Below are 21,966 nucleotides of genomic sequence, written 5' to 3'. Positions count from 1 at the left end.
TCACCTGGAACATTTTTCAAAACAGCAATGGCTGCTTTCTCCACCCCTCCCAATCCCTGAATTCTGCTTCAGTATGGGACTGGAGTCAGTTCTGAGAATTTGCATTCCCCCCCCAATTTTATTGAAATGTATTTGACATGTAGAACTGTGTTAAGGTTAAGATGTATACAGCTTAATGACTTGACTTACATATATCATGAAATAAGTTTAGTTAACGCCCATCACTTCATGTAGATAAAAAGATAAAGAAATTTTTTTCTTTGTGATGAGAACTCTTGGGATTTACTACTTTCCTCTGTATCATACAGCAGTGTTAGCTATAGTCATCCGGTTGTATATTATATCCCTAGCACTTGCATATCTTATAACTCGGGAGTTTGTACCTTTTGACCACATTCTTTTTGTTCTCCCTCCCTCCCCAACTCACTGCTTTTGATAACTACAAATCTGATCTCTCTCTCTTTTTTTTTCCCCCCTGTGGGATTGTTCTTTTTTTTAATTTTGAAATTTTGTAGTATTTGCCTTTCTCTGACTTATTTCACTTAGCATAAAGCCCTGGAAAGTCCATCTATTTTGTCACAAATGGCAGAATTTCCTCCTTTTTTATAGCTGAGTATAATCTCATTTTTTATATATTCCATAACTTCCTCATCCATCTGTTGATAGACACTTCAACCATTTTTATATCTACTTTTATTATAAATAATGCTCTAAACATGGGAGTATAGCTGTCTCTTTGGCATAATGTTTTCATTATCAGAATTTTAATTTCTCAAATTTCCCGGTTGATGTTGAATGTGCTCTGTAGACCATATTTAGACGTACTTTCTAAAAAACTTAATTGGTAGTATACTCAGCGAAATAAAGAATCTAAGAAAAATCATGAGAATAAAAGAAATGGTAGAACCAACTTAGAATTGCAACCTAATTGCAATGTAGTAGCCATACAGAAGAGCCAGAAAGCAGTCTGTCCAGGTTGAAATAGAAAGTCCGAATGCTCAAAAGGAAAGTAATAGTGCGGTACATATTATGTAGTCAAGAGCTCAGAAGTGCATTTTAAGTGTCTCTTCTGATCAACTGAAAAAAAAAAAAAGGCAAGTAAAATCTCTTGAAAAGGTGAGGGGAGCTAAATGAGAAGGTTGAATAATTTAAAAAAATTTTTTTAATTAATTTTTTTTTGAGAGAGAGAGCATGTGCAAACATGAGAGGGTGAGGGCCAGAGGTGGAGGGGGGAGCAGAGTATCTGAAGCAGGCTCCATACTGACAGCAGAGAGCCTGATGTGGGGCTCAAACTCATGAAAGTTGTGATTGTGACCTAAGCCAAAGTCAGATGCTTTTTTTTTTTAATTTAAAAAAAAAATTTTTTTTTTTAATGTTTTTATTTCTAGGAGAGAGAGAGGGAGACACAGAATTCGAAACAGGCTCCAGGTTCTGAGCTGGCAGTCAGCACAGAGCCCGACGCGGGGCTCGAACCCACGAACCGCGAGATCATGACCTAAGCGAAAGTCGGACGCTTAACCGACTAAGCCACCCAGGCGCCCCAGTCAGATGCTTAAGGACTGAGCCACCCAGATGCCCTTATAGTAGTGGTTCTCTCTTTTTTTTTTTTTAAACTGTTTTATTTATTTCTAGGAGAGAGAGAGGGAGACACAGAATTCGAAACAGGCTCCAGGTTCTGAGCTGGCAGTCAGCACAGAGCCCGACGCGGGGCTCGAACCCACGAACCGCGAGATCATGACCTAAGCGAAAGTCGGACGCTTAACCGACTAAGCCACCCAGGCGCCCCAGTCAGATGCTTAAGGACTGAGCCACCCAGATGCCCTTATAGTAGTGGTTCTTTTTGTTTTTAATTTTTAAATGTTTTATTTCTTTCTGAGAGAGAGTGACAGCGTGAACAGGGGAGGGCCAGAGAGAGAGGGAGACACAGAATTCGAAACAGGCTCCAGGTTCTGAGCTGGTTGTCAGCACAGAGCCCGACGCAGGTCTTGATCCCACACACCGTGAGATCATGACCTGAGCCTAAGTCAGACACTTAACCGGCCCAGCCACCCAGGCACCCTTATAGTAGTGGTTCTCTCTTTTTTTTTTTTTTTTAAATGTTTGTTTATTTTGAGAGACAGAGAGAACTAGCAGGGAGAGAGGGAGACACAGAATCTGAAATAGGCTCCAGGCTCTGAGCTGTCTGCGCAGAGCCCCACAAGGGCATCCTCGAATCCACAAATTGTGGGATCATGACCTGAGCTGAAGTCAGAGACTTAACTGACAGAGGCACTCAGGCCCCTCTAGTAGTGATTCTTAAAGGATGGTTCAGAATTGGTCATCTCCAGTACCTTTGCGGGGCTACTTAAAATCAAAGTGTTTTTATTAGAATACTGAGATGTTACTTGCCTTTTTCATTCTCATTTTCTCATGAATGTAGAGTGGAGTTTTTTAGATGCCACGTCTGATGTGCACAGCAGATTGAATGCAGAAGCAGATAGGTGAATCCAGCTGACTTCAATTAAGTCAGCTATTAAAGTTGTAAAAAAATGCAGCTCTTAGAAATTTTTTGCAAATACAGGCATACTTCAGAGATACTGCAAATTCAGTTCTAGACTTCGGCAGTAGTGTGAATATTGCAATAAAGTGAGTCAAATGACTTTTTTGGTTTCCCAGTGCATACAGAAGTTGTTTAAACTAGTCTATTAAGTATGCAACAGTATTATCTCTTAAAAAAGAATGTGCATGCCTTAATTTAAAAATAGTTTATTGATGAGGCACCTGGGTTGCTCTGTCATTTAAATGTCCAACTTTGGCTCAGGTCATAATCTCACAGTTTGTGAGTTCGAGCCCTGCATCAGACTCTGTGCTGACAGCTCAGAGCCTGGAGCCTTTTTCATATTCTGTGTCTGCCTCTCCCCTGCTCACACTCTGTCTCTCTTTGTCTCGCTCTCTAACATAAATAAAGACTAAAAAAAAAGTAGTTTATTGTTGGGGGATCTGGGTGTTTCAGTCAGTTAAGCGTCTTACTCTTGGTTTCTCGAGTTTTGTGAGTTCGAGCCCTGTATTGGGATCTGTGCTGACAGAGCGGAACCTGCTTGGAATTCTTCTCTCTGTTCCTCTCCCCTATGTGCTGTCTCTGTCTCTCAAAATAAATAAATAAACTTAAAAAAAATACTTCATTATTGCTAAAAAAAAAATATATGCTAACCATCTGAGCTTTCACTGAGTCATAATCTTTTGCTGGTGGAGGGTCTTGCCTCATTGTTGATGGCTACTGACTGATCAGAGTGATAGTTGCTGAAGGTTGGGGTGGCTGTGGCAATTTCTTAAAATAAGACAATAGTGAAGTTTGCTACATCAGTTGGGTCTTCTTACCAGTGACTTCTCTGTAACATGCAATGCTGTTTGATAGCGTTTTACCCACAGTAGAACTTCTTTCAAAATTGTAGTCAGTCTTCTTAAACCCACTTGTTGCCTTATCACTTACGTTCATGTGATATTCTTTTTTTTTTTTTTAATTTTTTTTTAAATTTCTGAGAGAGAGAGACAGCATGAGCAGAGGAGGACCAGAGGGAGAGGGAGACACAGAATCTGAAACAGACTCCAGGCTCTGAGCTAGCTGTCAGCACAGAGCCCGACGCGGGCCTCGAACCCACGATCTATGAGATCATGACCTGAGCCAAGGTTGGATGCTTAACCCAGTGAGCCACCCAGGCGCCCCTATGTTCATGTGATATCCTTTGTTGTCATTTCAACAGTCTTTACAACATTGTCACCAGGTGTAGATTCCATCTCAAGAAACCACTTTCTTTGCTCATCCTTAATTAAGAAGCAGTTCCTCATCCATTAAAGTTTTATCATGAGATTGTACCAATTCAATCACATCTTCAGGCTCCATATTCTAGTTCTTCTGTTCTTTCCACCGCATATACAGTTACTTTTTCCCCTGAAGTCTTGAACCCTTCAAAGTCATCTGTGAGGGTCAGAGTCAACTTCTTTTAGACTGTTAATGTTGATATTTTAACCTCTTTCCATGAATTATGAATATTGTTAATAGCATCTAGAACAGTGAATTCTTCCTAGAAGGATTTCAATTTACTTTGCCCAGATGTTCAGAAGAATCACTCTTTATATTTAAAGCATTTGTAGTTTTACAAAATGTATTTTTAAAAAAAAATTTTTTTTAATGTTTTTAAAATTTATTTCTAGGAGAGAGAGAGAGAGACAGCATGAGCAGGGGAGGGTCAGAGAGAGAGGGAGACACAGAATCTGAAGCAGGCTCCAGGCTCTGAGCTGGCAGTCAGCACAGAGCCCGACGCGGGGCTCGAACCCACAAACCGCGAGATCATGACCTAAGCGAAAGTCGGACGCTTAACCGACTAAGCCACCCAGGCGCCCCAGAAAATTTATTTTTTTAAGGTTTTATTTAAGTTTATTTATTTTGAGAGTGTGTGCATGTATGGGGGAGGGGCAGAGACTCAAGAAGACTCTGCACTGTCAGAGCTGAGCCAAGTGTGGGGCTGCATCCCTCAAATCATGAGATAATGACCTGAACTGAAATTAAGAGTCACTTAACCAACTGAGCCACCCAGGTGCCCAAGATTTTATTTTTCAATAATCCTTACACCCAACGTGAGACTTGAACCTACAACCCCAAGATCAAGCAAGAGTAGCATGTTGCTTGGACTAAGCCAGCCAGGTGCCTGTACAAAAAAAAAATTTTTTTTAATTATAAAACTTTAAAGTCAAAATTACTCTTCGATCTTTGGACTACAGAGTGGATGTTCTATTCATAGGAATGAAAACAACAATAATCTCATTATACATCTTCATTAGAACTGTTGGGTGACCACACACATTGTCATTGAGCAGTAATATTTTGAAAAGAACCATTTTTTTCTGAGCAGTAGGTCTCAACAATGGGCTTAAAATTAAAATACTTAGTAAGCCATGTGCTATCATCCTACAAGCAAAGTAAAATTAACATAAATCCTAGGGGCCTTAGCCCTAGGGCCTTTGAAAAAATAAGTGAACATTAGTTTCAGTTGCATTAGCCCCTAACACAGTGTTAGCCTGTTCTTTGAGGCTTTGAGGCCAGGCATTGATTTATCCTCTGCAGCTATGAAAGTCCGAGATGGCATCTTCAAATATAAGTCTGTTTTATCTGTATTGAAAATCTGCTGTTTTCATATAGCCACTTTCATTAATTATCTTAGCTAGACCTTCTGGATAACTTGCTGTAGCTTCCACATCATCACTTGCTGCTTCACATTGCACTTTTACATTATGGAGACAGCTTCTGAAACCTCATGAGCCAACCTCTGCTAGCTTCAAACTTTCCTTCTTCAGGTCCCTCACCTTTCTCTCAGCCTTTGTAGAATTGAAGAGAGTTGGGGTTTTGCTCTGAATTAGTCTCTGGCTGAAGGAAATGTGGCTGGTTTGATCTTCTATCCAAACCACTTAAACTTTCTCCTTTCAGTGATAATGTTTGGTGTTCTCCTTATTCATGTGTTCACTGGAGTAACACTTTTAATTTCCTTCAAGAAGTTTTCCTTTGCATTAACAGCTTGACTAACTTAGTCACAAGACACCTAGCTTTTGGCCTACCTTGACTTTTGACATGCCTTCCTTCCCAAGTTTAGTCATTTCTAGCTTTTGGAAATGACTGACTTTCACTTAAACACCTAGAAGCTGCTGTTTTTAATTGGCCTCATTTCAATATTATTTTGTCTCTGGGACTAAGGAGGCCTATTGGAGTTGTTAGAACATGCACATTTATCGATTAAGTTTGCTGTGGTCTTATATCTGCAAGGTCCATTGGGCCCCAGTTAAAACAAGTAACTTAGTTACATCAAAGATCTCGACAGATCTATAAAAAACATAATGATGAAAGGGCCACCTGGGTGGGTTAGTTGGTTAAGCATCCAACTCTCTTGATTTCGGCCCAGGTCATGATCTCATGGTTTGTGAGTCCAAGCCCCAGGTCACGGCTTCGATTCTCTCCCTCTTTCTCTGCCCCTTCCCCACTGGCACACTCTCTGTCTCAAAATAAATAAACATTTAAATAAAAACCCATATTGTTTGGGGGAAGCACAATAAATCTAGGTATGCCTTTTCATAAGAATGTGTTATTTATGTTAACAAGATTGGTTTGTGGGATATCCTGGTTTGTTTTTTATGATGAGGTTTGCCACATAAACAGACTTTTTTTTTTTTAATGTTTACTTATTTATTTTTGAGAGAGGGCTTGAGCAGGGGAGGGAGGGAGAGAGAGAGAGAGAGAGAATCCCAGGCAGGCTCTGCACGCTGTTAAGCACAGCCCAATGTGGCACTCAAACCAGTGAACCACAAGATCATGACCTCAGCCAAAACAAAGAGCCAGACGCTTAAGCAACTGAGCCACCCGGGTGCCCTAGTTTTAATTTCTAATAGTAAAAAGCAGTATCTATATCCATGTAAACAAAAGCTATAGGGGGTCCTCAATAATTTTTTGAGAGGATCTGAACCAAAAAAGCTTCTATAGTAATTGGTTTCATAGTTTCCCTTATGTCCTTGATGTAAAGCACTGGTTCTAAACTTGAGCATATATCAGTCACCTGGAAGACTTAAGATAGATTGCTAGGACTGTTCCTCAGAGTTTCTGATTCAGTAGTTCTGAGATGAGACCTGCGAATTTGTATTTCTAACAAGTGCCTGGGTAATGATGCTCTTGGCCTGGAAGCTATATTTTGAGATTCCTTGTGTAAAGAAATAATGCTTATCAGACTCTTGATTTCAGCGCATTTCAGGTTGTGGGATCAAGCCCCACTTTGGGTTCCATGCTCTTACACGGAGCCTGATTGGGAGTCTAACTCTGCCTCTCCTCTGCTCACACCCTCTCTCTGAAAGTTTATAAAGAAGAAATAATGCTTATATGGAAGGAAAACTACTTTTTGAGCACCTACTATGCATTGGTAAATATTTTATGCTCATAACATAACAACTCTGTAGAGAGTTAGGTGTTCTCCACTTTATATTACATCTAAGGGGACTCACAGGAAAGTATAGTAGCAATTCAAATTCAAGTCTGACTTCAAGGTCTATTCTTTATATAACTTTGCTTATCTTTTTAATTACTAACGGCTTTACTGAGATCTAATTCTCATATAATTCACCTATTTAAAGTATACAATTTAGCAGTTTTTAGATCTCACAAAGTTCTACAACCATTAATTACATCAATTTTAGAACATTTTCTTCAACCCAAAAAAGAAAGCCTGTTCCCATTACCCTTTATATTTTCCCCCAAGCCTCTGCTCTTAGACAACCACCAGTCTACTTTATATTTTTATAGATGTGCCTATTTTGGACATTCATATAAATGGAATCATATAATATTTAGTCTTTTTGACTGACTTCCCTTAGCATAAGCAAAATGTTTTCTTTTTTTTTTTTTTTTTTTAATGTTTATTTGAGAGAGAGCAGGGGGCGGGAGCAGAAAGAGAGAGAGAGAGAAAATGTCCTAAGCAGGCTTCACATTGTCAGCATGGAACCTTACTCAGGTCTTGATTTCACGAATCATGAGATCAGGACCTGAGCCAAAATCAACAGTCAAATGCTTAACTGACTGAGCCACCTAGGCACCCCTACCATACTGTTTTCAAGGTACATCTAGGATATATAAAAATTTCATTCCTTTTTGTTGCTAAATAATACTCTGTTGTATGGAAATACCAAATAATTTTTTAATTTGTCAATTCATGAACATTTGGGCTGTTTTTACTTTTTAGTTATTATCAATAAGGCTACTATAAGCATTTGTATCCCAAGTTTTGTGTGGACATAGTTTTCATTCCTCTTAGGTATATACCAAGGAGTGAAATTGCTGGGTCTCGTGGGTTGTTTTTCATATGTTTGTCACAAGGTATGTTTGACCTTTTGAGGAACAGCTAGACTGTTTTCCAGAGCAGCTATACTAACTTTACACTCCTGCTGGCATATATGAGGTTTCCAATTTCTTCATATCTGTGTCAGCACTTGTTATTGTCGCTTCTTTTTTTTTTTTTTTTATTTATTTCAGAGAGAGAGAGAGAGCATGAACAGGGGAGGGTCAGAAAGAGAGGGAGATACAGAATCTGAAATAAGCTCCAGGCTCTGAGCTTACTGTCAGCACAGAGCCTGATTCGGGGCTTGAACCCATGAACCATGAGATCATGACCTGAGCCGAAGTCGGATGCTTAACCAACTGAGCCACCCAGGCGCCCCTCTTTTTTTTTTTTTTAATTATAGCCATCTTAATGGCTTTCAAGTGGTTTTATGGTGGTTCTGATTGGCATTTCCTTATAGCTAATGATGTTGAGCAACTTTTCGTAGGCTTATTGGCCATTTGCATGTCTTTGGAGAAATGTCTGTTCAGATCCTCTTTAATTTTTTTGCGTATGAAATAATGAAGAGATCCAACTTCATTGTTTTTATATGGATAGCCAGTTGTCCCAGCACCATATTTATTTTTGTGATGTGTCTCGTTCTTTTATTAGATAGATAAAATCGCTCATCTGTCTTCTTTTCTACGTTCCTACCAGTGTTTAGAGTTTAGATATGTGTGTCTGAAGAAAAAAACTTTTTTTCTTTTTTTAATTACAGACTATACAAGGCATCCTTTCATGCTGCTTTGTATGCTGAGGTAACAGCAGTAAGAAACGAACTACATTATCATCAGAAATGTGTGAAGGAGGATACAGTAACCTTCCTTAGATTAAATTATCAGGAATCTTGTGGGTTTGTTTATGCTTCTTTATTAAAGATATCTTACTTAAGAGGTGCCTGGTTGGCTTAGTCGCTTAAGTGTCTGACTTCGGCTCAGGTCACAATCTCGCAGTTTGTGAGTTCAAGCTCCGCATTGGGCTCTATGCTGACAGCTCAGAGCCTGGAGCCTACTTCACATTCTGTCTCCGCCACTTGCACTCTGTCTCTCTCAAAAATAAACATTAAAGAAAAGATATCTTAATCATTTATCAGTGCCTACATTTTAACAGCAATATTGGGAGATCTCTCTAAATTCAAGAGTTTTTCTGTGGTGGGAGTAGTTTTTGATCCTGGGTTGAGAATTGCATGCCTGTAAAATGTACTTGTCTTGTTGACCTTTTAGAACATTGGTCCCCACAGTTTTTGTTTTTCTTTAACATATATATTTTTTATTATTTACTTATTTTTGAGAGAGAGAGACAGAGTGCTAGTGTGGTAGGGGCAGAGAGAGAAGGAGGCAGAATCTAATGCAGGCTCCAGGCTCTGAGCTGTCAGCAGGGAGCCTGATGCAGGGTTTGAACCCATGAACTGTGAGATCATGACCTGAGCCAAAGCCTGATGCTTAATTGACTGAGGCACCCAGGCGCCCTGGTCCCCACACTTTTTATTACCCCACAGATAAACTGTTGTTGACATACACCAAAATATATTTTTATAAACTATATACTTGAACTACTGTGCCAGTATGCAAAAAGAAAGGGGCAGGGTCACACTTTAAAACAAGAATTAAAGCAGAAGCAGAAGTTCTGATTTTTTCTTTTCTTTTTTTAAATTAAGTTGTTGATTTTTTTTTTTTTTTTAATGTTTTATTTATTTCTAGGAGAGAGAGAGACAGCGTGAGCAGGGGAGGGTCAGAGAGAGAGGGAGTCACAGGCTGAAACAGGCTCCAGGCTCTGAGCTGGCAGTCAGCACAGAGCCTGACGCAGGGCTCGAACCCACGAACCGTGAGATCATGACCTAAGCGAAAGTCGGACGCTTAACCGACTAAGCCACCCAGGCGCTCCAGTTCTGATATTTTCTTCAAAGATCCAAGTTGATAGTCTTGCTTGCTCTGGTAGCTAATTGTTACTCTGAATGCTGTGTGATGCATTCAGCATTGGTTTTGGGGGTTATGGTCTCCGAAGAAGCCTTGGGTATGACCGCCCCTCGTCCTCACATTACCTAGGGCCCCTCCCTGAGATCTCTTTGTTTTGGGGCTGAATTCTCAACGTTGCCTGGTTTACTTACTGGTCAATCTTGTCGCTGCAGGTACAGGTGCAGGTACAGCAGTCTCCGCAGCAGGTCTCGGCTCAGCAGCTCTCCCCGCAGCTCACCGTTCACCAACCTGCTGAGCAGCCCATCCAGGTCCAGGTGCAGATCCAAGGCCAAGCACCACAGCCGGCAGCCCCCTCCATCCAGACCCCGTCTCTGCAGAGCCCCAGCCCCTCGCAGCTGCAGGCAGCCCAGATCCAGGTGCAACATGTGCAGGCGGCCCAGCAGATCCAGGCTGCAGAGATCCCAGAGGAGCACATCCCACATCAGCAGATCCAGGCTCAGCTGGTGGCCGGCCAGTCTCTTGCTGGGGGTCAGCAGATCCAAATCCAGACCGTGGGTGCCCTTTCCCCACCACCGTCTCAGCAGGGCTCACCCCGGGAAGGGGAGCGGCGGGTTGGCACAGCCAGTGTCCTCCAGCCAGTGAAGAAACGCAAAGTGGACATGCCCATCACTGTGTCCTATGCCATCTCAGGGCAGCCGGTGGCTACTGTGCTGGCCATTCCACAGGGCCAGCAGCAGAGTTATGTGTCTTTGAGGCCAGACTTACTGACAGTAGACAGTGCCCACCTGTATAGTGCCACTGGGACCATTACTAGCCCTACAGGAGAAACCTGGACCATCCCTGTTTACTCTGCCCAGCCCCGTGGGGATCCTCAGCAGCAGAGCATTACCCACATTGCCATTCCCCAGGAAGCCTACAATGCAGTTCACGTCAGTGGCTCACCCACGGCCCTGGCAGCTGTAAAGCTGGAGGATGACAAGGAGAAGATGGTGGGCACCACGTCTGTAGTGAAAAACTCCCATGAAGAGGTAGTGCAGACCCTTGCAAACTCTCTCTTTCCAGCACAGTTCATGAATGGCAACATCCACATTCCAGTGGCTGTGCAGGCTGTGGCAGGCACATACCAGAACACAGCTCAGACTGTCCATATATGGGACCCCCAGCAGCAGCCACAACAACAAACCCCCCAGGAACAGACACCGCCGCCGCCACCACAACAGCAGCAGCAGCAGCTCCAGGTTACTTGTTCAGTAAGTGAGACTTCTCTGTAGGGCAGCCTGCTTCCCCAGGGCCCAGGGCAACACAACTTTCCTGGCAACCTCCAGTGCCTCTGGCTTGTTTACTGCAATGTTGTTGGTCTTGCAATAGTATATGATATTTATATTTTAGTTGAGATTGGGAAGGGGGAATAGAAGCAGCGGGTGAAGCTATGCAGTGAGCAGGAGTTCTGTCTTGGTACCTGGAGGTAGATGAAACGATCAGTAACTGCTTTGGGGGTAGATGCCTTAGGTGCTTTTTTATAATCCCTTATGAGTAAAGTTCTGGGTAAAGACTAACGGGACATACCAAGTGTTAATCTGCATTTAATAAGCTGCTTTCTGCATTTTAAGTGAATGGATTTAGTGGAACCCTTGTAGTTTGCACTAGACTGTAAAGTCATCATAGCAGAGAGGCTGCGAAATTATTCCTATTTATTTATCGTCTGTGGACACAGTGTAGGTGAATTAGATGATCTAAAATACTTTCCAGGGGGCCTGGTAAGAATGATAACCTTTGGGAGTGTCAGTTGCACCGCCATGGCAGTGTGATTTCCCAAAGGTAATTTTATGTTCCTTACCAATAGTCAGGCTTTGGTTAATTTTCTGTTATGGAAACTGTGTTGAGAAAAAAGATATTAACTTTTATTTTGAAATAATTTTAGATCTATAGAAAAGTTACGGAAATAGAACCCTGTTGAAATTTTAACTTTAAAATTGCTTGGCTCTTTTATGTTCTCTAAAACTTTTTAAGAATTAGAAGGATACCACAGAGGTATGGATAAATTTATTGCTTAAGACTGTTAGTAAACTTTAGGGACTCTGATCTCATGGGACTGCTGAAGGCATTGTATCTCAGGGACTCCTGGGAATGCACACAAGGGAGCTGGCACAAAGAGGGCACTGTTAGACCAGGGATCATACTCAAACTCAGGCGATACGTAATTGGGTAAGCAAAGGCTGACCAAGAGGTTTCATAGGTAATGGTATATTAGCTTAAGTGACTTTGCTAAGGACTTATTAAATATCTAGCTGTCAGGTCGAGAAGTTGAACAAGACATAGATAGTCATTGCTTCATGTAGCTTCCAGTTCAGTTTTTGAGTAAGAATGTATGATTTCCATTTTTTGAATTCCTTATAAGGCAGCATAATCATGTGTGATGTTGTGTGCTCCACACACACAGAAATAAACTTGGTTTTCAGAAAGTATCCTAGGTTAAAAAGTCAACAGAGGCTTCTTTGTGAAAAAAGTGGTGTTTGATCTCTAGTTTATAGGTTCAACAGACCAGAGTGGAGCAGCGTGAGTACAGAGCCAGGGATGGACCCAAGGGACGTGGCCTAGTGTAACATAAGAGGGGGACTATGGGAGAGGAGTTAGTATGGCGGCAAAGGATTTATCTTCCCAACGTGAAGAGTTGAGCTTGATCTGATCTGTGGTAGGAAGTTTTTCCAGAATCCTAAAAGTTTTGATAAGAATCAAGAATTAGATTGTAGAATTAATTGTACATAGGAGAGACCAGCCTGGAGTATTGTGATGTAGCTCTGCGCTCAGCTTTTGCTCACCGGGATGGAGGACGTCAGTCCTCTCAGCTTTCTTGGGCCTGATGGTCCAGTTTGCAAGTCAGGCCTCTTTTAATTCATTGGTCTCTATAGTTTGCACTCCTGGACTCTTCAGCAGAAGATCTTTTCTGGAGTTTAGTAGGCCTGTGTTCTTTAGGGGCAGTGTTTCCTTTGGGAAAGTCTTAATAGGAATGTATGTCAGGTATTACCAGAAAAGGAAAAATTGAGTAGAATACCCATCATGCAGGAAAGATGTGTCTGTCCATGTATACCACAAACATCCCTCTGCCCTCCTTGTTAGGCTTAGTGCTAGGTGCTGGGCAACAAATATGAATGGAGAGTCTCTGCTCTTGGAGTACTCACAGCCTGTGGGGAAAATAATTGTGATGTGAGTTGAACCCTAAGGAGAGCTAATGACAAAGTGTTGTGGTCCTTCACCTGCCATATACGTTATGTAAGTTTTCTTTTTTTTTTTAATAGGTTTATTTTTATTTTTTTATAGTTTATTGTCAAGTTTGTTTCCATATAACACCTAGTGCTCATCCCCACAAGTGCCCTCCTCCATGCCCATCACCCTCCTTCCGCTTTCCCCCACCGCCAAATCAGCCCTCAGTTTGTTCTCAGCATTCAAGAGTCTCTCATGGTTTGCCTCCCTCCCTCTCTCCAACTATTTTTTCCCCTTGTCCTCCCTTATGGTCCTCTGTTAAGGTTTCTCCTGTTCCACTTATAAGTGAAAACATTTGGTATCTTTCTTTCTCTGCCTGACTTATTTCGCTCAGTATAACACCCTCAAATTCCATCCACGTTGCTACAAATGACCAGATTTCATTCTTTCTTATTGCCATGTAGTATTTCATTGTATACATATACCACATCATCTTGATCCATTCGTCCGTTGATGGACACTTAGGCTCTTTCCATGTTTTGGCTATTAACTGTTGAGGGTGCTGCTATGAACATTGGGGTACATGTGCCCCTATGCATCACTCCTGTATCCCTTGGGTAAATTCCTAGCCAGCGCTATTGCTGGGTCAGGGGAGTTCTATTAATTTTTTGAGGAACCTCCGCACTGTTTTCCAGAGGGGCTGCACCCGTTTACATTCCCACCAACAGTGTAGGAGGGTGCCCATTTCTCCACATCCTCGCCAGCATCTGTAGTCTGATTTGTTCATTTTAGCCACTCTGACCAGTGTGAGGTGGTATCTTACTGTGGTTTTGATTTGTATTTCCCTGATGATGAGGGACGCTGAGCATCGTTTCATGTGTCTGTTGGCCGTCTGGATGTCCTCTTTGGAGAAGTGTCTGTTCATGTCTTCTGCCCATTTCTTCACTGGATTATTTGTTTTTCGGGTGTGGAGTTTGGTGAGTTCCTTATATATTTTAGATACTAGCCCTTTATCCGATAAGTCATTTGCAGCTATCTTTTCCCATTCTGTCGGTTGCCTATTTTATTGATTGTTTCCTTTGCTGTGCAGAAGCTTTTTATCTTAATGAGGTCCCAGTAGTTCATTTTTTGCTCTTAATTTTCTTGCCTTTGGGGATGTGTCAAGTAAGAATTTGCTGCAGTTGAGATCAAGGAAGTTGTCTCTTGCTTTCTCTTGTAGGGTTTTGATAGTTTCCTGTCTCACATTCAGGTTTTTCATCCATTTTGAGTTTATTTTTGTGTATGGTGTAAGAAAGCCATCTAGATTCATTCGTTTGCATGTTGCTGTCCAGTTCTCGCAGCACCATCTGTTAAAGAGGCTGTCTTGTTTCCACTAGATACTCTTTCTGCTTTGTCAAAGATTAAGTGGCCATACATTTGTGGGTCCAATTCTGAGTATTCTATTCCATTGGTCTATGTGTCTGTTTTTGTGCCAATACTATACTGTCTTGATGATTACAGCTTTGTAAGTAGAGGCTAAAGTCTGGGATTGTGATGCTTCCCATTTTGGTTTTCTTCTTCAATATTACTTTGGCTATTTGGGGTCTTTTGTGGTTCCATGCAAATTTTAGGATAGTTTGTTCTAGATTTGAGAAGAACGCTGGTGCAATTTTGATTGTGATTGCATTGAATGTGTAGATTGCTTTGGGTAGTAATGACATTTTAACATTTATTCTTCTGATCCATGAGCATGGAATGTTTTTTCAGTTTCCTTCATAAGTTTTCTATAGTTTTCACCATAGAGATCTTTTATATATTTGGTTAGGTTTATTCCTAGGTATTTTATGGTTTTTTGTGCTTTATGTAAGTTTTATCACCCATCTTTATAACCAGAGTTATGGTGAAACCTCCCTCCCTTGAGCTCATATCCACCTGTCTTTTGCCCCATTTCTCCATTCTGCTTTATTCTCAGAGTTCTCAGAAGCATTATCTGCACAAGCCAACTCTGCCTTCTAAAGGATTTTTTCCAGTTTATGAATCGCTCTTGTTAAGGTTATTAGCGACCTCTCTTTGGCCAGATTTAAGAGGCATGTCTGTTTTTATCTCACAGCGACACATGAAACAACAGGCCATACCTGCCTTCCCTGAATTTTCTTCTGGTGTGGTTTTTCCTCCTACCCCTATTGGTTCTTTTTTCCTTCTCAGAAGAGTTTGCTGGTGCCCCTGTCTGAACCGTACATGTTTGTTGATGTTCTTCAGAGCTCAGTACTAGAGGCCTTTTCTCCCTAAGGGATTTCTATCCATGGCCATGGATTTTAGCACCCTCTAGATGGCTGGTGCCACTGAAGAGAATAGTCACTGACGCTATCTGCCAAGCACTGTGAGTGGTACACATATTAACTGATTTAATTCTCACATCAACTTCATGAGGTGTGTACTACTATCTGTTTACAGAGGAAGAAACTATGACACAGATTAAGCCAACAAGACCAGAGCCACGATTAGTATTTAGCAAAGTTAGGCTTTAGCCCTGGATAGACTGGCTCTGGAGCCCATGTCTTACATCCTGTACCCACTGACAGATCTACAGATCTTTATCTGTAGATGATGCCTTTCCCCTTAGAACCTTTCCCACACATCCAGCAGCCTATTTGTCATTTCCTTGGATTTACTGAAGGTATCTCAGCTTTTCATTAACATCACCTCTACCGCTGTCGAAACTTCTCTTGGAGTACCGGGCTGGCCTAGTCAGTAGAGCATGAAACTCTTGATCTTGGGGTCATGAGTTTGAGCCCCACGTTGGGTACAGAGTTTACTTAAAAATAGATACAGATGCACTTGGGTGGCACAGTCGGTTTAGTGTTCGACTTTGGCTCAGGTCATGATCTCATGGCTCATGAGTTTGAACCCTATGTCGGGCTCTGTGCTCTGTGCTGACAGCTTGGAGCGTGGAGCGTGCTTTGGATTCTGTCTCCCTCCCTCTCTTTGCCCCTCCCCTGATCACACTCTGGGTATGTATAAATAAACAAACATTAAATTTTGAAAAAAGATACATATGTACATACATACATACATACATATCCTGTATGTATGAAACAAAAACTTGCCCTCTAAGAAACTGGTACCATCATCCACCCATATGTTTAAACCAGAAACCCAAGAATCATCCTTGAGTCTCCTTTCCCTTACTTTCATGGCCAATTCATCAAGAAGCCACTTTGGTTCTGCCACCACACCTCTCAGAATTTCTTAAATTCTCTCGACTGCCACCATCCTAGTCCTGGCCACCAGTACCTTGGCTCTTCAATTCGTTCTCCACAGATCAGCAAGAATACTTTCCTTAAAATGTAAGATTGTGTCACTTCTCAGCTTAAAATTCTCCAAGGACTCCATTATAAATAGGAAAACTCCACACCACAGTATAGAAGGTCCCACTTACATTAGTTTTCATCCTGGTTGGGATCACTGCCACCCCTACCCACTGATAGACATTTAGATAGGTGTAGAAGAATTTTACTGTCAAGATGCTTGGGAATGTTACATTAGTGGGTGAAGGCACACAGTGAAGGGGACCTGTCTAAAAATCAGAACTAAAGTACTGCCCCACATACCCTGGCCCCCACCTACTTATCTAGTCAGACTCCCTAGATTTGCAGCTTGGGTAGTAGATGGTGTTGCATTGAACAGGTAGGGAGGGAACTCTGAGGAGAATAGTTTTGGATGGGGAAGGTGCTGAGTTCTCTCTGTAGATACTAGTTTGAGGTGATTGGTTGCAAGATGTTCACTTGGAGACATACAGTACTCCCTGGGTATATTAAGGGGATGTCTAGCTTGGAGGTGCATAGTTAGCAATCATTTCCACAAACATGGAAATCCAAAATGGAAAAGTGGTTAAGACTCACCAAGGAGATTGGTAGTTGAACTGGGAAGTATGTCTACAGTGGAGCTCCTGGGTTGACAAATATTTAAAAGCCTGGTAGTCATACTGCTTTATTTCCTTGTTTAATTATCAGAGTTAAGGAGGAGAGTTTTGCTTTTATTCACTGATAAGCAGATTAATGTGTTGTATATAAATTATTTTTTGCCTTCAGTTTGAATAATTTCACATTGCTTAGCCCTTTCAGTAGGCCCTGGCATGATGAATTGCTCAAAAGAATTCAGAATATAGACAGATGAGTGAGACCCAAGAACCTGTCTTGGTATCTATGTTGCTCTGTCCTGCCCTATATCAGGATTGTGATTGAGGCTCATGGAAATTCTCTCTCTGCCCCTTTGTGTGCATGGCTTGGCTGTTAGACCATTGAGGATACGATGACTTCCTTTGGATGCAGGAAGGTAGAGTAGTGCCTCTTGTCTTCAAAAATGTCCTTAGGGGGGCGCCTGGGTGGCTTAGTCGGTTAAGCGTCCGACTTTCGCTTAGGTCATGATCTCGCGGTTCGTGGGTTCGAGCCCCGCGTCGGGCTCTGTGCTGCCTGCCAGCTCAGAGCCTGGAGCCTGTTTCGAAGTCTGTGACTCCTTCTCTCTCTGACCCTCTCCTGCTCACGCTCTCTCTCTCTCTCTCTCTCTCTCTCTCTCTCTCTCCTAGAAATAAATAAAACATTAAAAAAAAAATTAAAAAAAAAAATGTCCTTAGGAAATAGAGCAATATTATTGAGAAGGAATATAGTGGTGGGGAAACCAACCTTATATATAGCTAGGGAAGCCATATAGATCCCTAAGTGTTAACCGTCTCATTTTACAGTGGCAGGAGAGAGAATGTAACTTGTTTATTGTACTTTTCCTAAAAAGAATGATTTTCACCCATGACTGGACACGAGAATCATGTGGGAGCTTTTAAAAGTACTGATGGCAGGCCCTCACCTTAGACCAGTTAAATCATAATCTGCAGGGATAAGGCCCAGGTATGGGTATTTTCTAAAAGCAGCCCAGATGTGTTTTTCTGTTGTTTTTCATTTTTTTTTTTAAGTTTTATTTATATCTGAGAGACAGCATGAGCAGGGGAGGTTCAGAGAGAGAAGGAGACACAGAATCTGAAACAGGCTCCAGGCTCTGAGCTAGTTCTCAGCACAGAGCCCGATGCAGGGCTTGAACCCACGAACCATGAGATCATGACCTGAGCCGAAGTCAGACGCTTAACCAACTGAGCCACCCAGGCGCCCCCAGCTCAGATGTTTTTGAAGTGCACCCGAGAGTTTAATGGCCACTGCTCTGGATACTTGGTATTCAAATTGTGGTCTGCAAACCAGCTTCCTCACTTGGGAACTTGTTAGAAATGCATAATCTCAGCTTCCACCTGAGACCTTTCAAATCAGAATGTGCATTTTAATAAAATCCTTAAGTGATTTGTTTACACTTTTATAATTTGACAAGCCATGCTTTGGGCCAGTAGTTCTGAGAAAGGACTGAACATTAGAATTGCCTTTTTATGTGAGGTTTTTAAAACTAACCTGTTTAAGAAGATTCTCGGGCCTCAAGGCTTGTGCGCTTTGTCAACTGGTGCAGACCTATGGGAAAGCAGTTCGAGTGCCTTTACATTGGATTGGCTTTGGCTGTGTAGCACTGGTTGCTTCTGGTGGGATCATTGGCTATGCAAAAGCAGGTAGTGGCCGTCACTGGCTGCTGGGCTTCTTTTCTGTAGTTTAGCAGGCCTGGGTGCTTATCAGCTGTCTCAGGATCCAAGGAACATTGGGTTTTCCTAGCTACATCTGGAACCTTGGCTGCTATTATGAGAATGAGATTCTGCCACTCTGGAAAATTTATGCCTGTGGGCTTAATTGCACGTCAGTTGCTGATGGTTGCCAAACTTAGAATTAGTGTGTTGAATAGACCCCAGGAGTAGTCCCAGAAGTAATAGTCGTGACCCAGCTTGGATTCATGAAGAATTTAAAAATTTCCACTATTTTTAATGTATTAAGAGAAGCGAGTGTAACATTTTTACATATTCTGACATTTTACTTAAAAAATAAATAAATAAAAATTTCAAAAATGATATCAAACTTTCCAGGAGAAGAAATCCTTCATTATCATTACAACCTTAAACAGGTGGGTGGTATGTAACCCAAGAGCTTCATAATTACAGTTTGATTCTTGTGTGTTGATGTTCTCTTTTCTTTCTGTATCTATTGGTAAAATCTTAAGAGGTAAAATGTTAGGTATCTATCTACTCCTGAAATCATTGTTGCACTATATGCTAACTAACGTGGATGTAAATTTTAAAAATAAATAAACGAATAATTAATAAAATAAAATAACAAAAAATGTTAGGTATCAACATTGGGGGCCCCAGAGCCCCATGTCCTACTCAGAACAGTATGAAAAGTATCTCTTAGGAGCTTTAGGGTTTCTGTTCTTTGGCTCATCTTACAGCACAGATCTACTTTGAAATTATGTTAAATGAAATATCAATAAAAATAAAGCTTACTGTAAATTAAAAACAAAAAAGATTGTGGGTTGGAGTCCAGATACTGTTTTTTGTAGTTCAGAGATTTAGAAGTCCAGCCAGGGCTGAGAAGCACTGCAGTACCCTTAGCTGTCCCTGGGGTAAGGAGTAGAACTCCACAAAGTTTTTTGGAAGTAGAACAACAAGGAGAAGACAGATTTTTTTTTTTTTTTTTTTTTTTTTAATAAAAGAATCTATGTAACATTTTTCTAGCAGTTTTGTGGAAGGGCCTGTTGGAAAACAGGATTGACACATTTTGATGGTTTCTCTCTCATAGGCTCAGACTGTCCAGGTTGCTGAAGTTGAACCACAGTCACAGCCACAGCCTTCTCCAGAACTTCTGCTTCCAAATTCTCTGAAACCAGAAGAAGGGCTTGAAGTATGGAAAAACTGGGCCCAGACCAAGAATGCTGAGCTAGAGAAGGATGCTCAGAACAGACTGGCACCCATTGGGAGTGAGTGTTTGTGAAGGAGAAGAGGGTGGAACTCTGTCTAAAATGCAGTGGTATAAAAGCAGCTGGAGGACAGAATGGCAGAAAAGTGGTGTTCTTTGGCTCTGGGTGTTCGGGATCACCATCTGAAATAGTATGTTAAATTCAAGACCAGCTACAAGCAGGCCTGACCTGCTGCCAATGAGCAGGATTTATGGTGTTTGCCTAAGACCAGGCATTTTTATACACCTGGATTTCTGGAGTCAACCTAGCAGATCTGGGCAAAATAAATTCTGGAAGGAGATAGGAACCAGTCAGTGAGTGTGCTTAAGGGCCTTTCTTAGCATTATGTTCATATTCTTCCTCATAAAGGTGGATTTTGGATTCTTTTTCCTTTTCTTTTGTCTCTTGGCCCTAATAATTTTGGGGGTATGTGAAGTGGGGAGGATTGTAGAAAGAAAAGCCTTGGTGTAAATAGGACATACAGGATTACTGTCTTAGTGGGCCATTTCTGACCTTAGATACAGGTGACCATTTCTGTCCTAGCACCCTGATGATCAGTGTCTTCTCTGAGTCCTCCTTCTGGAGATCAGAGCAACCTTTGAAGAGATTACTGTTGTTAAGAACCCCCCCCCATTCACCTTTGGGGGGTCACCTGTGGCTTGTATTGCAGGGCGCCAACTGCTTCGATTCCAGGAAGATCTTATCTCTTCTGCTGTGGCTGAGTTGAATTATGGGCTCTGTCTAATGACACGAGAAGCTCGAAATGGAGAAGGTGAACCCTATGATCCAGATGTGCTCTACTATATTTTCCTGTGTATTCAAAAGGTAGGAAACAATTTCGCAGGAACATGTTTGAGCTGTTCCCATTGGGTATTTTCTGGTTACTCAGAATGACAAGCAAGTGATTATAGGGAAATTCTCTTTCAACTATATAATGAGTTTTTAAATGTACATTTTTTTAAAATTGCAAAAGACCTAACATGTTCACTTCAAAAAAATAAAATAGACATCATATATAATTCTGTCACCTAGAGAAAATTTTGCTAAAATATTTCGTATATTACAACTTTTTTTTTAATCAGAAAGGATTTATATATAACACTTTTCATTAACGTAAACATATGGTTTGCATAAAAGTAATTTATCCAAAACAAAATCTGGTGCTAACATTCAGCTCATTTTCTCATTGTTCCTGCATTAACACATATAATTATGTGAGAGTCTAGCTAGAATATAACAGCCGTAGTTGGGTTTTCAGGATATCTAACATGAACTATAACAGGGAAGCTTGTTTTAGGACTGGCAGTTTAAGAGAGCAGAGGTGGATTTCTTAGTGCGTGAAAGTCTTGTCGAGAAACCCACAGTATGGTGGGACCCACTTGCTGGTTGGTACTCACCCTGTTGCCTTGGCCTGAGAAAAGTTTGCCCCCTTGTTTGTTCCTCTTTCTTCCCAGTCACCCAGGGCACTGAGTGAATGTTCTGTTTCATTCCATGCTCTCCCTAGTGCTGGAAGGCTGGTACAGTCGTTTCCATTTACCAAGAAACTGAGCCCCAAAAGTTAAAATACTCACATGAGTTATTTAGCTTATAGTATAGCTAATAAGAGGCTGGCCTCAGAGCCTGCTTTATGTGTTTTTGCTACCACAAAACAATGCCTTGCCTGGGAGAAATAGCATTCACAAAATCTGCCCCTTTGACCCTACTCTCTAGAGTGCTGTGAGAGTTACTTCATATGATCTGAAGTGTACTGTGGAAGTGTCACATGCTGGACATTTTTAACCTGTTGTGTTGGTTTGTTAAGGAAGCAGAAACAGGTAGGGAGAGGCAGTGATACTTGTAGCACAGTGTTTATACCCCCTGAAAGTTTTACTCAGGAGACTACCAACAACTTTTATTGTTTTTCTTTTTAGTATCTTTTTGAAAATGGAAGGGTTGATGACATTTTCTCCGATCTTTATTATGTTCGATTCACGGAGTGGCTACATGAAGTTCTGAAAGATGTTCAGCCCCGAGTCACTCCACTTGGTAAGAGTCTTCCTAGTCCTTGGATGTCTTTCCCATCTGGGTTTATAAAAGATCAGCTGCTAGTATGGCTGGCGATTACACAGCAT

At 41.4% G+C, this 21,966-nt stretch overlaps 1 protein-coding gene across 4 annotated transcripts in view; it reads left to right on the top strand.

Moving 5' to 3' along the window:
• The window catches only part of QRICH1 (glutamine rich 1), a 52,461-nt gene that overhangs the window by 20,512 nt on the left and 9,983 nt on the right, over window positions 1–21,966 (top strand). For all 4 annotated transcript variants that reach the window (XM_077777182.1, XM_077777179.1, XM_077777180.1 and 1 more), the window contains 4 exons: window positions 10,015–11,052; window positions 19,699–19,876; window positions 20,526–20,680; window positions 21,766–21,880. In XM_077777182.1, coding sequence (XP_077633308.1) covers window positions 10,015–11,052; window positions 19,699–19,876; window positions 20,526–20,680; window positions 21,766–21,880 — 1,486 coding nt within the window. The remainder of the gene's footprint in view (window positions 1–10,014; window positions 11,053–19,698; window positions 19,877–20,525; window positions 20,681–21,765; window positions 21,881–21,966) is intronic.

The sequence above is a fragment of the Crocuta crocuta genome, unplaced genomic scaffold, assembly GCF_008692635.1.
Source record: "Crocuta crocuta isolate KB4526 unplaced genomic scaffold, BGI_CrCroc_1.0 scaffold77, whole genome shotgun sequence".
NCBI classification, from domain to species: Eukaryota; Metazoa; Chordata; class Mammalia; order Carnivora; family Hyaenidae; genus Crocuta; species Crocuta crocuta.
Note: the sequence above shows the minus strand (reverse complement) of the source record. Positions and strands in the feature narration are given on the sequence as shown.